General features: G+C 38.8%; 1 protein-coding gene across 4 annotated transcripts in view; it reads left to right on the plus strand.

Moving 5' to 3' along the window:
- Positions 1–11,188, plus strand: part of KLHL20 (kelch like family member 20) — a 48,714-nt gene extending 37,526 nt beyond the window's left edge. For 3 of the 4 annotated variants that reach the window (XM_083157036.1, XM_083157035.1, XM_083157037.1), the window contains 5 exons: positions 48–191; positions 5,498–5,631; positions 5,791–5,999; positions 6,246–6,352; positions 8,048–11,188. In XM_083157036.1, coding sequence (XP_083013162.1) covers positions 48–191; positions 5,498–5,631; positions 5,791–5,999; positions 6,246–6,352; positions 8,048–8,132 — 679 coding nt within the window. In that variant the 3' untranslated portion in view covers positions 8,133–11,188. The remainder of the gene's footprint in view (positions 1–47; positions 192–5,497; positions 5,632–5,790; positions 6,000–6,245; positions 6,353–8,047) is intronic. The other variant, XM_083157038.1, reaches the window with a different exon arrangement.
- The last annotated feature ends 944 nt before the right edge of the window (positions 11,189–12,132 follow it).

Below are 12,132 nucleotides of genomic sequence, written 5' to 3' on the forward strand. Positions count from 1 at the left end.
AGATATTTTTATTCTATTTTTAAGCAAACTATTATAATTTCTTATAGATATGACCCAAAGACAAACCAATGGAGCAGTGATGTGGCTCCAACCAGCACTTGCAGGACAAGTGTTGGTGTTGCAGTTCTCGGAGGCTATCTCTATGCTGTGGGTGGTCAGGATGGCGTTTCTTGTCTGAACATCGTGGAAAGGTATTTGTGGAATTTTGATGCTTAATAAAAAAACATCTGATTGGACTCTCCATTTCCAAGTGATGTTGAAGAATAACCTGGATAAAAAGTTTATAAGCATTACAGAATGACCTTATCTAGGAAGACTCAAAGATATTTGTCATTCGTAACCTTATACCATGCAAATATGTGGGTTTTTTTTTTATCCTCCACCTATAAAAAGTAGAATATTTAGTTTATGTACAGCCAATGGTTAATTCACTTTACAAGTGATGCAGTTATTGATCTTGCATGTTTGCATGTTCATTTTAAAGCTGTTCATATTATAGCACATGCTACACCCCCAGGCCAGCTCACCTGTATACGGTATTGTAAGGATACCAGGTGACCTGGGTATCCCGGGGTTCAGGGATCACACAGCTGAGTGGATTACCGTGAAAACAAGACTAACTTTATTCAAGGAGATTCAATAATCCAGTGTATAGCAAGCAGGATTATACTAACAAAGTCCTCTCTGAGTTCATCAAAGTCCCTTCCAGCTGCTCTATATCTCCTGCAGTCCTGGGCAGCAGTGACAGCTGTAGCATAGCAGTGTTCACACTGAGGGCAGTATTCAATGAGAAAAGTTCTCCGTGTTTTGTGGAGAACTTGTGCTTTGTTCGCCTTGGACGGAGCATTTTGCTCTCCAAAAGCGAGCAACCCTATTCAATGTGAAATGTTCTCCGTCTTTCTAAGTGATGTTCTCCGTGTCTCTCCGTGTAGCAATTCTCCATCTTTTGATGGAGAGCTGGAATGTGAACTTTTAAACTAAAAGGTTTTTTTCATAAATTTTGGTGTCAAAAAATCATTTTTTTTTTTTTTCTGTGAAGGGGCATGTTATTTTTATTCATGTGCTTATAGCACATGAATATATATTTAATAAAAAAAAAAAAAAATTTAAATTTTTTTTTTTTTTTTTTTAACACAGTGCAGCCAGCAGGGGGCGCCGGAGCCGCTCATTAGATATTCATATATTCACTGCACCCGAACGTAACTATGCACAAACGGGTGCAGTGAATACTGGGTCCCCCGCTGGCTATAGGGGGGTGCAGCCTGGGTCCTGGAGAGCCCCCCTCCCCTCCACAGTCCTCTGGAGCAGCCAGGGAGACTTTAATCTCTCTGGCTGCTTCCGGCTCCCTGCTCCCTGCAGGGGTTAAGACTCTCCGCGAGTGGCGGAGAGCATCAGCCACATTGAATAGAGGGAGCAGGAGTGGCAGAGAGCCCTCCGGAACACGGAGAGTGCATGGAGAGCGAAATAAAACGCTCTCCATGCACGGAGAACTTTATCATTGAATACTGCCCAGAGAGGCAATCCAACCTCCAGCTAGTCTAGCTGTGCACCCTTACCTCCCCACACATGGGGACTCTCCTTTTCTTTCTGTTTTCCCCCACTCTGGTTCTTTCTATTTCCTCCTTATAATTTGTGTGTAGTGTTGTCAGACTTTCCAGAGGGGGAGGAGGTTGGCTTTTCGAAAAGGAACACTTCCTTGTAGTTTCTGCTTCTTTAGATGTGTGACTTCTCCAGACTTGGGACATAGCGTTAATTATTTTCTTTCTAACATGCAGACAAGTCGTAATATCCCTTTCCCCTTCAGTTATAGCACACACTACAATCCCTAGGTCAGTTCATTTCACCTGTATACATCATAGCAAATGCTACTCTCCCTAGCCCAGCTCACCTTACTAGTATAGCATACATACCCTTAACACTGTGGCGCCTGGAATGTTGCTAGTCAAATATGAATTGCCACCAGCATTTGTACTCCAGCAAACACCATACATTTTTTTTTTTTCTTTCAATTATTCGATCAATGTTGAAAGTAATATTTTTTACATATTGGTAGAGATTTATATGACCAAAAATATTCATTGACATGTTGAAAGCATATTCTAAAAGTGGGCAGCAATCAGAGAAGTGGAATATTAAAAAGCCGAGACCATGTAATCCATAACCGGAATCATGTAGTAATGTTAAGGTGATTTTGTGGCAGTGGGTATAAGTTATATGGATGGCTAATAAAGCAGCAGGCCAGTTTGCTGTGGGATGCTGGTGGAAGCATAGAGACGTAATCAATATGCAGGTTTATGAAATTATGGGGGGTATTCAATCTGTGCGGCAATTTTTTGTCCATGTTTAGAGCAAATCTTTTTCACTTAGGCGAAAAATCCAGCACCGGTGAAAACCGTGTGGAATGACAAGTTTGGAGTCAATCCACGTGTTTTGGCAAATCCACAGATGTTTTCGCCCATGTCGATTCCACAAAAGCAAAATAAAAAACAGGCGATTGAATACTGATTCACAAATCATTGCCGTTTTTTTGACTGGCCAAAAAAATGGCAATTATTGAATACCCCCCCAATAGGTGAGACTGTGAGGATTTCCAAAATGCTTGATTTTGCGGATGACCGACATCAGTGGAATGGTGATTTGCCCCGATAGTTGTCTGGTGTAGGGGCCCATTTAACCTGTATACATCAGCTCTTCTAGGCATCACATCTATTTAGTGACCACATACTAGCAGTACAAAAGAATGCAGTGCCAAGTGAACTTCAAATTGTGACATGTCTCTTGAATTTTTTCATTTGAGTCAAATCCCTGTCTGGTGATTATGTGTCTCTTCCCTTTACTTGCTTTGAAGATGCTATTTATACTACATTGCTCTGACACAACCTAAAGGAAACTTTGAACAAAAATGTAAAAAAAAGTTTTTTATTGATAGCGCCAATTTTGGAATTCTCATGTTTTCTTCTGTCTTATGGGTTATATATAGCAACTACGGGCACTGTGGTTGAGCCTGAGTTGGGACGCAGAGTAAATACTGGTTGTTTTTGCATGCAACCCACAAATGTTAGTTGGCTTTGTATTTACACTAAGTTAAATTTAGGTTTGACCATGTCCCTCTCAAATCCTTTAAATCTATCAGCACATTTTGAGCCCCAGCTGCTGTTAAACATGGTTTGTCCTGGTGCAAATTTACTGTTTTTGGTTTTATGTGGTCACCTCTCATGTATTAAGTTAATTAAAAGGCAAAATAACTGGTTTACTGAAAGTCCAAGCTGAGAACGTTTCGGACAAATTGCAAATGTAAAAGGGTGCAGAAACGCTAACTCATGTTTGAGGTGGGGGGGGGAGGTATTTGATTATTTGGATGAGTGGTTTAACTAACATTTAAACTGGGAGAACTACATATGTCTGTCCCACATTGGGGCAGACACATCCCAGTTAAATGGGAACCCGGGATGATCGACTATCTGGGAATTCACCTTCCAAAACGTCCCTCCGATCTATACAGGGCCAATGTCACAGAGGCAATGAATGCAACCGCTAGGGAACTAGACGGTTGGAAGCATTTGAGACTCTCCTATGTTGGCAGAGCCAACCTCATCAAGATGGTGACCTTCCCCCGAATACTATATATATTACAGGCCCTCCCCCTTTTATTATCTCAAAAAGATTTAAGATTACTGAACATGCTGTTTTGGAAATTTTATATGGGGCTCAAAACGTCCACGCATTGGATTGGTTAAACTCCAACAACCGATGTTTAACGGGGGTATACATTTTCCACATATCCTGAATTATAATCATGCAGCAATATTGAGATTTCTTAGAGATTGGATTCACAACAGTGAGACCTATGCTAATACGGAAATTGAGGGGGAATTTTTGGAAAACTGCGGGCTGGTGGGTTTCCTGCACATGCATGACGGGGAAGTGCCGGAGAAGATCAGAAACAACCCCTTGTTGTGGTCGACTCGGAAAGTCTGGCATATACTTAGAGACATAAGAATAACCTAAATGCACATAAATCAATGTTTCTTCCTTTTGTTAAATAACTCGGAATTCCAGGGTGGTAGTGCCTCCCAGCCTTTTCTTGACCTCAAAAAAGAAGGCTTATTAAAAATCCTTGACCTAATTGATACAGGCTCTAGAAAACCAATATCCTATACACAAGCATCAGACACGTTTCCGACCTTCAAAAAATTTCCTTTTGCCTATATGCAGACTATGTGGCCATGGTCATCCGTGACTTCTCAGAGTCTGATTGGGGTAACACGCTTGACACCATGCTCTCCTCAGGCGTTGTAGAGAGCAAAGCCATATCCATCCACTATAACTATCTACGCCAAATCATAGATTACGATAACATACGTTCAGGGATGAAAGCATGGACTCTAGTTATGCCCTCGTTGACCTGCAGCCAGTTGGTTAAGACCTTGCAAACATCTAGGAAACTAATTTTGGCCATGCAATACCAAGAAATGTTTCTTAACATCTTTCAAAAAAGCCTATTTCTCCCCACATCGTCAATTCCTGGCTGGAATGATGGGGTCAGCATCCTGTCCACGTTGCCATGAGGGGGAAGCGGGTCTCTACCACTATTTTTGGAGCTGTCGCCTACTAAAAATTTTCTGGCTCAAGGTCAGGAAGTTTGCCCTCGACCACTTGGTAAACTACATCCCTTTTACAGACCTTTGGGCCATTTTTGGTATCTTGCCTGAGGGTCAGAAAATAGCTAAGGGATGCAAGAGACTAACATTAATTATCAGTGCTGTGGCGCAGAAGGCTGTGTTGCAGGCATGGATCGACACCACACCCCCTACATTGAAGCTTTTTCAAGAGCAATTGTACCATGTATTTAATATGGACTGGATTGAGTGTCTCATGGAAAGGGATCAGCGTGTAGCAAAAATTTTTAACACATGGGAGAGCTACATTACAACTCTGTCTCGAGATAAGAGTGAAACTACATAACTCCTTTGAACGCACTCAATGGTATACTATGAGATTGATCGCGGGGGACCCCCCCCCCATTGATATTGTCTCATAAGGGTGCTGTAGGGAAATGAGATCCCTTCTTTGGGACGCTCTTTTAACACACGGGGGTTTGACTTTCTGAATTGTCAGATCTATATATGACTCCTGTTGTGTATAAAAACATGGACACTTTGCGAGAACTGTTTGACTGAAAGTAATCAATCACATGCTGGATTATCTATATAACTTCTTTATTGATTTAAGATACCCTGTTTATCCTCAAGAATAATATTTCTGTAATCTTTGATTATATGCTGTCTGAAATTTTTGAATCGTATTTCTGAATTCTGATGTATTGAATGGTGTTTTAATAAAAACATTTAAACATAAAAAAAAAAAAAAACTGAGAACTAGCAATGGAACATGGATAGGTTCTATAGAAGTGATGTAATTTAAGAGGAATGCAATAAATGAATACTACAACTCCTAGAAAGCATGTTCAAACTGACAGACTCTCTTTATGTTCTAGGTATGACCCAAAGGAAAATAAGTGGACCCGCGTTGCCTCTATGAGCACACGGAGACTAGGAGTGGCTGTTGCCGTTCTAGGTGGTTTCCTGTATGCGGTTGGGGGCTCAGATGGCACGTCTCCACTCAATACTGGTAATTAGCTTTTATGGTCTGTAGAAGTCTCTTGATTCTTTTTATTGGAACTGCAAATCTGAAAGATGTTCAATTTTTTTTAATTACATATTTGAGAATATAAATTCTGTTCAAAGGGTCCAACTCATTGACTCATTGACTCATTTTCTGAATTTTCAGTGGAGCGGTACAATCCTCAGGAAAACCGCTGGCACACAATAGCACCAATGGGCACACGCCGAAAGCACCTAGGCTGTGCTGTGTACCAGGACATGATCTATGCTGTGGGGGGAAGAGATGACACAACAGAACTGAGCAGTGCAGAACGGTACAATCCCAGGACCAACCAGTGGTCTCCAGTGGTTGCCATGACCTCCCGCCGGAGTGGGGTAGGAGTAAACACTTACTGTTTTATTTTTTTTTATTTTTTTTGGGGGGGGGGGGGGGGGGGGTGTCAATGTTAATTACTATACAAGCATGTTTTATGTTTGAGTTTTCCACAAAATGTTTGGGCTGTCCTGTACACTTAAACAGTTGTATACTATGGAGGTAAATACTGCACCTGATTGACACAGTTTATGGACATGGTACATTAAAGAGACTTGTACGTTGACACTCCTTTTTTATTGTCCCAGGTTGGCCTCGCTGTGGTGAATGGGCAGTTGATGGCTGTAGGAGGATTTGATGGAACAACATACTTGAAGACAATAGAGGTGTTTGACCCGGATGCTAATACTTGGAGGTAAGCATAATTATCTCTATTTCATATTGTAACATTGGTGCCATTTACTGACTAGTAATACTATATCTCTGTAAATTCAATTGGTAAATTGCAGTGTATTCCATTTCTGCTGAAAGCCTTTGGCAATTACTTGTTCTTTACTGTTTTAATTAGGGTTGCAACAAAAACAGTAAAAGCCATATTGTGATTTTTCAACTCTTGGTTCAGAGGTGTAGTATTCAATAGTTGACTTGATCATCGTGTACAACTTTATTTAAATCTACAGTAGAGTAATCAAAAACAAGAAAACCTCCTTTTCATTTACATAGAGTGCAGATATGTTCTAGCTTCTCTTCAACTGCATGCAGTATAAAAAATCTCCATTTAGTAAGCGGGAGTTTGCAAGGGGTTTAGGAACTGGTGTGACCTGCTGTGTATTGACGATGGGTTCTAAAGCTTAAATACAGCATTTACTAAATGTCGGATGCCGCTGGTAAAGTAGACAAATGAGGCCATAAATAACCCCAGAAATATGGTTTGGTCATTGAAAGCATAAAGCTAGTACAACAAAACATTACAATTTTGTTGTGAATTCAAAATTTTTAGACGCTAGAATCTACTGGAGAGTTTTCACAGTATTTTTCTTACATCAAAATGGGCATTGAGATTAGAATGGTCACAGTCATCAGTCTATGCAATACATTATTATTTATATATATATAAAAAAAAATTTTTTTTTTTTTTATGCTATGGGATTTAAATTTGTTACTATATCCCCCAAATCTTTTTATTCCCATTTCACCTGAAAATGGCAAAATAGGTTAAAGCAAGAATTTTGGCATAAAACTAGCTCACAAAAAAAATACACATTTAAATCTCATTTTATTGTAGATTGCTTTTAAATATATATATATATATTTTACTTGTCCCATATTATATCTATATGATCATTAAAGTACATGCTTATTTAATATAAATGAGAATAAAATTTGCTAAATTGTAGAATTTCCAAGATTGAGCACTAGGAAGGGGGGGGGTGCAGAATGTAGTACGGCAGTGAAAATACGAAATCATTAAATGTGTAATAACCTTTATGCAAGAACATGTTCATAGTATACACACTGCACTGTGTACTCATTTCAAATTAAATGTAGTGGACATTAATAAAAATATACCTGTTATGATATACTAGACATTCGGGTCAATAATGCTGGGTAAACACCAGAACGATTTCGGCTCAATTCCCCCGATTTTAACGCATCGTACAACCGATTGGATGTAAAAAGAGCAGAATCGTACCTGCTTTCCCTACGATTCCAATCTGATGCGCGCCCCCGCCGGTCGCCTGTTAGATTGGAGATTTTACCTGCTGCAGTTAATATTAGTCATCTACATTGGATTGGGTACTGAGCATGTGCAGATCGTGTACTCCAGTCGTGAGACCATCGTGTGATTTCGAGAAAATTGTTTCACGATCGTCATGTGATCAAGGTTGTTGTGTGTGTGACCATTCATAAAATCTCAAAGGAACCACTGTTGATAGGCTGGGCTATGCGGATATGTTTCCTGTCAATGGCTCCTCCACAATTTTATTATTTTAATCTGGAAATTCTGAAGTCCTAACCATTGTTTTTTTTTTTGTTCTTTCTCATTGATACTTTTTCCTGTTGTGGTAGTTACCTATGTTTAAGGATTCATTTGTTTTTTCATGTACAGGTTATATGGAGGCATGAACTACCGGCGGCTGGGAGGAGGTGTTGGAGTTATCAAAATGACACACTGTGAATCTCACATCTGGTAGGAAAAGAAATTTGTCAAAGCCTCAGTTCATGGACTATGCTAGAGATCGGCTTCTGGAGAAGAAGATAGAAGACCTTGTGGTCCATTGCTCAGTGAGCCAACTAGTGTCATTAGTAGAAATTTTATTTCTAACTAATGTTTTCTTTTTCGTTTATTTATGTCCCAGAAAAATGGCAAGTCGTCGGTTTTTATGGAAGAATACAAATCTTATTTGGTTCTCCTCCTGTCAGTACGACTTCCCAGAACCAGATCACTATGACGGTGGTGAACGTTTTCTGATCGGTTATCTGGACCTGAATGTGGTGGCAGTGATCCACAAACCTGGTTCACGTGGTACTGATACACAGGGGATCTTTGTTACAGTATATGGGCTTTGGCATGTCCAAGGATGTTCCGTAATCAAGCAGTTATGAAGTTCTTCATGTTCAAGCAAAAAACAACGAAGTTGCTACAACAGGGATGTGACTGTTTGCACAGCGATCACGATGAAGTGTTCCGAATAGAATCTTGTTTGCATTATATCGGCTGCCCCCAAACTTAGTAAGATGCTGCAGTACATGCTTTGTACAGCCACGTGCACTAGTGTCTCTCCCTATTTCCTTGTGCCTCTAAAACCTGTTGCACTGATTGCTAGCTTATATACTGGTCCAGCCCACAACTAGGCTACTCTTCAGTAGTGTTGCCTTTTTAAAGATGTAGCAAAAACTGTACAGTTTGTGTTGAAAGAATGTTGCTGTTGAGAAAAACATGAATTTGTGCGTTGAAAAAGAACATTCTTCAGACATTAGAACACAGTATTATGTGCATCAAAACACAAATATCTACACACCTGCAATGCAATAAACCTACTTCCAAATGCTCTTTTCCATTATAATATAAAGGTGTAGTGAATTCTGAGGTGCTAACATTAAATGCATATGTATCCTATTTAAGACTAAAAGACTCCTTATAAGGGACTTTTATGTCTATGTGAAATTTGCAACATATTTTATTGGCTAATAAGACCCCCATGGCAAATTAACAAAAGCAAGTTCCAGTTCCTCTAATCAAGAGAAGAGAAGAATGTTACTGTAGGTGTGTTGAAGCTAAAATCAAGAAGCCTTGGTTATAGATATACCTTTACCCAACCCCCCACCACGAGTGCACAAATAAGGTAGCGTGGCCTAAAAGTAGACCACACAAATATGGGTTTACTGAGATCACTGTGTGCTACAACAACAAGAAAACCGTAATTGTTTCTCTGCCTTTTCCAAGGAATACCTTTTCAAGTACTCTACTATATTGTGTGTCTGCAGAATTAAACCTCTTCCTGTAGGCAATGTTTTACATTTGGGGGTATTCAATCTTGGATTCCAACTGTCGGAACGCTCCGATAGTCGGAATCCTGGTCCAGTTTTCGCCCAGCTCGACAGTTGCTCAATTCAATGTTCTGCCTGCCCAGTGTCAAAAAGGGCATGGCGGCGGAAATGGCCGTGGACTGTTGAGAAACAGCCGTGAATTTGACAATCCACGGCTGTTTCCGACAAAACCGATCTGACTAGTTTTAAAGTCTTGATATGTTTTGTCGAAATCCACCTTCAACGAGGTCGGTTAGATTCACTGACAATTGCTGCCAGGAAATTATTTTATACTTAGAATAAAATAAAACAAAAAAATGGATTCATCCATATGTATAACACATCAGCATTAAATAGCAAGGGCAATAAAGAAATTGTGGTTAAGTGCATTTGAAAGTGTGGGGACCTAGAAAATGTTTCTGCCTTTCTTTTGTTGTAAAGAAAATCTTGAACCATTTTATATTTTTCTTAAGTAGGGAATATAGCAAGTGCATTGTGCTATGGTATAACTGTATTTACCGCTAATTCTCGCCTTGGTTATATACACACTGACGTTACAATTTAGCGTTCTAGTTTCACATCTAACACAAGTTAAGCACCTTTTTAAATAGATGCAAATTAACAAAAATCATTGTACCAGATGCGACAGTACACATTTGCATTCTTACATGTGTTTATTGCTGGGTTTTTTTTCCAACACATTTGTTGTATTTAGATATACTTTCATCTCAGCGGGAAGAACAATTGCTAATTCGAAATGCAGTCTAGAAGTGTTTACATATGTGTTTGTTAAAACATTGGAACATATACAGTGTAAAAGAAAATGCAAACTGTACGTACTTGTAAAACACGCAAGTGAAATGCATGCGTAAACACAGTCTAGTTTATATGTTCCGTTTATTTTTGGTAAACCGCGATCGCACATTCCAGTGTGTACCTATCCTATGGCAATAGCATTTCTACAGGTATGTGTCACATATTTTCTGTGTACTGCACCATTTTGGGTACTGCAACATAAATCGTTTGAGCGGCTACACTCAGGAGCACTGTTCCACCGTGAGATTGCCATTTGCAGCTCTTTTCCATTTTTTTTCCTTTTTTTATTTTTTGTTTCCTTTTTTTTTATTTTTTTTATTTTAAATTGCCTAACACCTTTTAATGTAATTTTCTAACCTCCATCAATGAGAAATCCACTGCCCTACAGTGTCCAGAGTCTGCAATTCCTGGCATAACGGCTCTATTAGAATTTATTAAACTTTATGAAATTAATGAACTTTATTAAGTGTGCTAATTGCAACAACTCCCTCTTCCATATTAAATGTTTACAAAACTTTTTGGGAAATGAAAGTTGGTCACAGGTGGTTCTGTCCGTCATTTAGCTGTTTATAACTTGGCTGTTCTTGCAGATAGCATGAGATACTTCAAGGTTACCTGTATAATCTGTATACTGCCTTTTAACTACCACTTATGCAGCATAAACAATTAATGTCTGACCTGCAACCCAATCTGTGCTTCAAAATTAAAATGGCACGACCAAGACCTAAACAAAACAATAAAATTGAAGAGCATGTGCACAAAAGGTGAACAAAACATTCGATTTGTTTTTTCTTTTTTACAAAGTGTTGTGTAAATAAAATGTTTAAATTGTCATCAATACTTTTTTTTAAGCATGTGTAAAGAAACTTAGCATAAAAATAAATGTTATTGCTTTTTTTTAAAATACATTTTTGCTTTTACATTGTGTTCTTGAATTGTGGCAAGAATTTCTTAACATTTCTGCCTTCACCTAAGAAGATTAACATTTCAAGTGATTTGCAATTTCACTTTTAGGGTATGAATGCAGCAAATTGAGATGTAGCTTACCTTTAGAGAGAGAGATATAAAGTATAGAGGTTGGTAAAAAAAAAAAAAAAAAATCTGCTTCTAACTGTCATTTATGTAGCACAGACTTTGAAATATCAGAAGTTGATTTGGTTGCTTTGGGCAACTACTCCACACTTTATGTTTTCTATTGTTCTAGCAGCCTACATTAACGAATACAAATGTTCAGTTTGCTTAGGCTGATATGAGCATACTGTTTAAACTAGCAAGAGCCCATCCACTTTTATTATTTTATATTTTATTTTTGGATAATATTTAACCCATTCTTGAGCAGACAAGTTTCCATTGGGAACTGCCTCTCATTTTTTAGCATTCCCAAACTAATTACATTTTTGTAAAAGCTAGAGATTGTAGTGTAATACATAACTTTAGTTTTTTGGGGGGCTTTATATAGTTTAAAAAAAACAAAGTCTAAAAAATCTATGATGGTTCCCTAAGTTACTTAATTCATATTTCTCATCAAATATAATGTGCTTGTCACCTCAAGTATAGGGATCCCAGGAGCCTAAGTTATGTATAGGCATGGCTACTTCTGTTTCATCTGGTGGTTATTCAGACTGATCATATGGTTGCAAATTCGCAGGCCAGGCGATAATCGTACTATTACGCGTGCGTACGGCTCATGGTATGCATGCGTGAGGCCATCCTGCGATGATAATCTGCTACTTTTTAATTTGTGGCCATACATAAGTTGATTGACAGGAAAATTACATTTGCGGGCTGGTAATTGGCTGATTTCTGGGAGTATCAAGGAAACCACAGGTGTACCCAGGCGTTTGAAAA

The sequence above is a fragment of the Crinia signifera genome, chromosome 8 (assembly GCF_055691185.1).
Source record: "Crinia signifera chromosome 8, ASM5569118v1, whole genome shotgun sequence".
Classification (NCBI taxonomy): Eukaryota; Metazoa; Chordata; class Amphibia; order Anura; family Myobatrachidae; genus Crinia; species Crinia signifera.